The following is a 3,082-nucleotide window of genomic DNA, read 5'->3' as shown; positions in this document are numbered from 1 at the left end:
TGTCTGTCTGTCTGTCTGTCTCTCTCTCTCTCTCTCTCTCGGTCTCTGTCTGTCTGTCTGTCTCATTCTCTCTCTCCCTCTCTGTCTCTCTGTCTGTCTGTCTCTCTCTCTCTCTCTCTCTCTCTCTCTCTCTCTCTCTCTCTCCTGTGTCCATAGTCCCTCTCAACACCCTCTCCATCCCCACTTGTCTCTTACTGTTTTCCCTCTCACAAGATAAGATAAGATACGATAAGATAGTACTTTATTATCCCAGAGGGAAATTTTCCTTGGCTGTACAGGACCGTAAAGCACATGCAGGTATACATAAAAAATTTAAATTATATATATTACTCTCATTAAAATTCAATATGAAACGAGAGGTAAAGCTGAGAAAATGTACATTTACATCAAAAGCATCATTCAACCACTTGCATATACCCCAAACAAGCAAGCAAACAAAGACTGACCTCACCCCCTCCCCCTCTCTCCCGAACCCACCACCCTCACCTCTACATCTCTCTCTCTCAATCTCTCATCCCCCACCATCTCTCTCTCTCTCCTGTTGTTTTTCAAATGGTCTTTTCTGTTATTTGTTGTTGTGTTGTTGTTGTTATTGTTGTTGTCTTTTTTGTTTTATTTTGTTTTGTTTGTTTTGTTTGTTGTTGTTTTTTTACATTACTTTGTCTGTGATTTCAACAAATACGAATTGTAACTTTAACAATAGTCTATCTGCCACTTACAATAGCCTGTCTATGACTTTTACAATGGCCCAACGTCTGTCGTGGATCAGGTGAGTTCAACTCGAGTGTAGGGGAGACACACCTGCCTTCTAGTACATGTATTATGTCCTAAATCATGTCAATAGGGGCGTAAACCACTTACTGTACAATAGTCTATATTATGCAACTTACAATAATCTGTCTATGACTTTTACAATAGTCTATATGCAACTTACAATAGCCTGTCTATGACTTTTACAATAGTCTATATGCAACTTACAATAGCCTGTCTATGACTTTTACAATGGCTTCAGCATCTGTCGTGGATCAGATGAGTTCAATTGGAGTGTAGGGGAGACACTCGCCGCCTTCTAGTATTATGTCCTAAATCATGTCAATGGGGGAGTAAACCACTTACAATAGTCTGCCGGAGACAGGAGCTGTGACCGGTCCCGCCAGGCTAGCCTGTTCCCCGGCGCGAAGATGTCAGAGTCTGTCCGGTAAGTGAAGGTCCAGTTGAACACGCTCCTCCATTCCGAGTACCCGCCTGAGGATGGACAGAAGGACGCAGGGGTGTCACAGACGGACAGACAGAGTGTCATGGATAGACAGAGTGAAGCAGGGGTTTCATGGATAGACAGAATCAGAGTGATTTAGGAGTGTTATGGATAGACAGAGTGAAACAAGATTGTCATGTATAAACAGAGTGTCATGGATGCACAGAGTGAAGCAGGGATATGATAGATAGACAAAATGAAGCAGAGATGACATGGATAGACAAAATTTTTAAGAAGCAGAGATGTAATGGATAGACAGAGTGAAGCAAAGATGGCATGGATAGACAGCGTGAAGTAGATAGACAGGGTGACTCTGGCAGACATAGATCTAGTGACACAGATAGACAGAGAGAAGCAACTTTAGTCTTTTAAAAACAGTATTTTTCTGTGCGTGTTTAAGATACTCTTCTATTTTTTAAGAAAAACGTCCAATCTTTTCTAGGTTTACAAATCGCCGTCTTTGGTGTAATAATTCGGTTGCTCGGCGCAAGAAGAAGACGCGAATTCGATTTCAGAGAAACGAAGAGGTCTCTTTTTTAAACGCAGAACACGTGTCTTCATTTATCTGCTTTGATGTAACATTCCACGCAACAGAGAAGGGGTAGCAAAAAGTGAGCTGTGGATAAAGAATCGAGGAAAACCCGATAGTTATAAAATATGGGTTTCAACACCTTTTCAGTTCTGAAAATTATTTTTCTGTTTAATGTATGTGATTTTACAATATTACAAAGACAATTTAGATCAGTTAATAGGCGAGTTTCGATCCTGCCTGTCATGGCCGCCCAGGCATAGGGAAATTTAACTTCCCAGCAGAACGACTGAGATACTCGATAAAAGTTCTCCCCACACGAGATTCGAACTCTAGATCTATTTTTTTCTGCGTGAGATCCAAAATTGAAGAATTCTTCAGTCTTGGGTGCAATTGTGAAGCTCCTAACTACTATACTGCCGGTACCGCGTGAGGTGATAATAATATTATGAGAGACGCCATCTCCAAATACTTTTTACCTCTGATAAGATGGAAAACTTGTTTTTGGTAGTTAAGAGTTTTATAAAAACTCGAAAATTACACTCCCAGTCCCCCACCCCGGAACAAATTTAAAGTTTTTATTTGAGACTATAAGTAGACATACTCTGGGATGGATCCTGAAGAGGGGGGGGGGGAGAGAGCAGAGATAGACATGTTCCGACTGCAGTGACCCCAACACAGTATACAAGTAAGGACAAGTAAGTACGTTAAGAGTTTTATAGCGCTCACAACTGCTTGAGGTCATATTAGTATTATAAGCGTGCAGAACCCAAGTTGGTTGTTTTCCCTTTAGTTCACAACACGATTTGGTTTTACTTTCATGTCGGAATGGTTACAGTTAAACTTATCTGGTAAAAATTCGGTAGCAAAAACAGCCACTTACATTTTTAAAATAGTGCACCCTATATTTGAGAGTGAAGATCATTTTTAGTAAATCAAGAAATTTGTTGGAATCAGCGATGGAGAGCAAATTCTCCAGGTTAGTGCGTTTAAAATACTTCATTCCGGTCTCTCCAAATTCTTGACATCCAATTTGTGAGGCAGCGTGGTGGAATCAGGCTCTCGTCAATTTTAGGCAGGTAGAGTTATTCGTATCATTTGAAAGCTTGTTCGCTTGTCTTTATTTTGAATTTAAAAATATCCATTTATCTTGAATACAAGTCGAGATATTTGTGAAGGAAGGAGTTGGGGTGACCTATTTTCAGAGGTAAAATTAGTGAGAAAATTTAATGGTCGCCAAAGAGTAGTTATTTCCTTAGCTTAAGGAGTCCGTGGTAACTGAATATTTACATTTTTTG

The 3,082-nt window shown here is 40.1% G+C and overlaps 1 protein-coding gene across 1 annotated transcript in view; it reads right to left on the bottom strand.

Annotated features, from left to right (window-relative positions):
- Positions 1 to 3,082, bottom strand: part of LOC101856859 (glycoprotein 3-alpha-L-fucosyltransferase A) — a gene marked incomplete in the record, with an annotated part of 12,920 nt that overhangs the window by 5,167 nt on the left and 4,671 nt on the right. Inside the window, 1 exon segment of the mRNA XM_013090491.2 lies at positions 1,117 to 1,245. Within this exon segment, the coding sequence (XP_012945945.2) occupies positions 1,117 to 1,245 (129 nt within the window).

Source organism: Aplysia californica, unplaced genomic scaffold (genome assembly GCF_000002075.1).
Source record: "Aplysia californica isolate F4 #8 unplaced genomic scaffold, AplCal3.0 scaffold01303, whole genome shotgun sequence".
Taxonomy (NCBI): domain Eukaryota; kingdom Metazoa; phylum Mollusca; class Gastropoda; order Aplysiida; family Aplysiidae; genus Aplysia; species Aplysia californica.
Note: the sequence above shows the minus strand (reverse complement) of the source record. Positions and strands in the feature narration are given on the sequence as shown.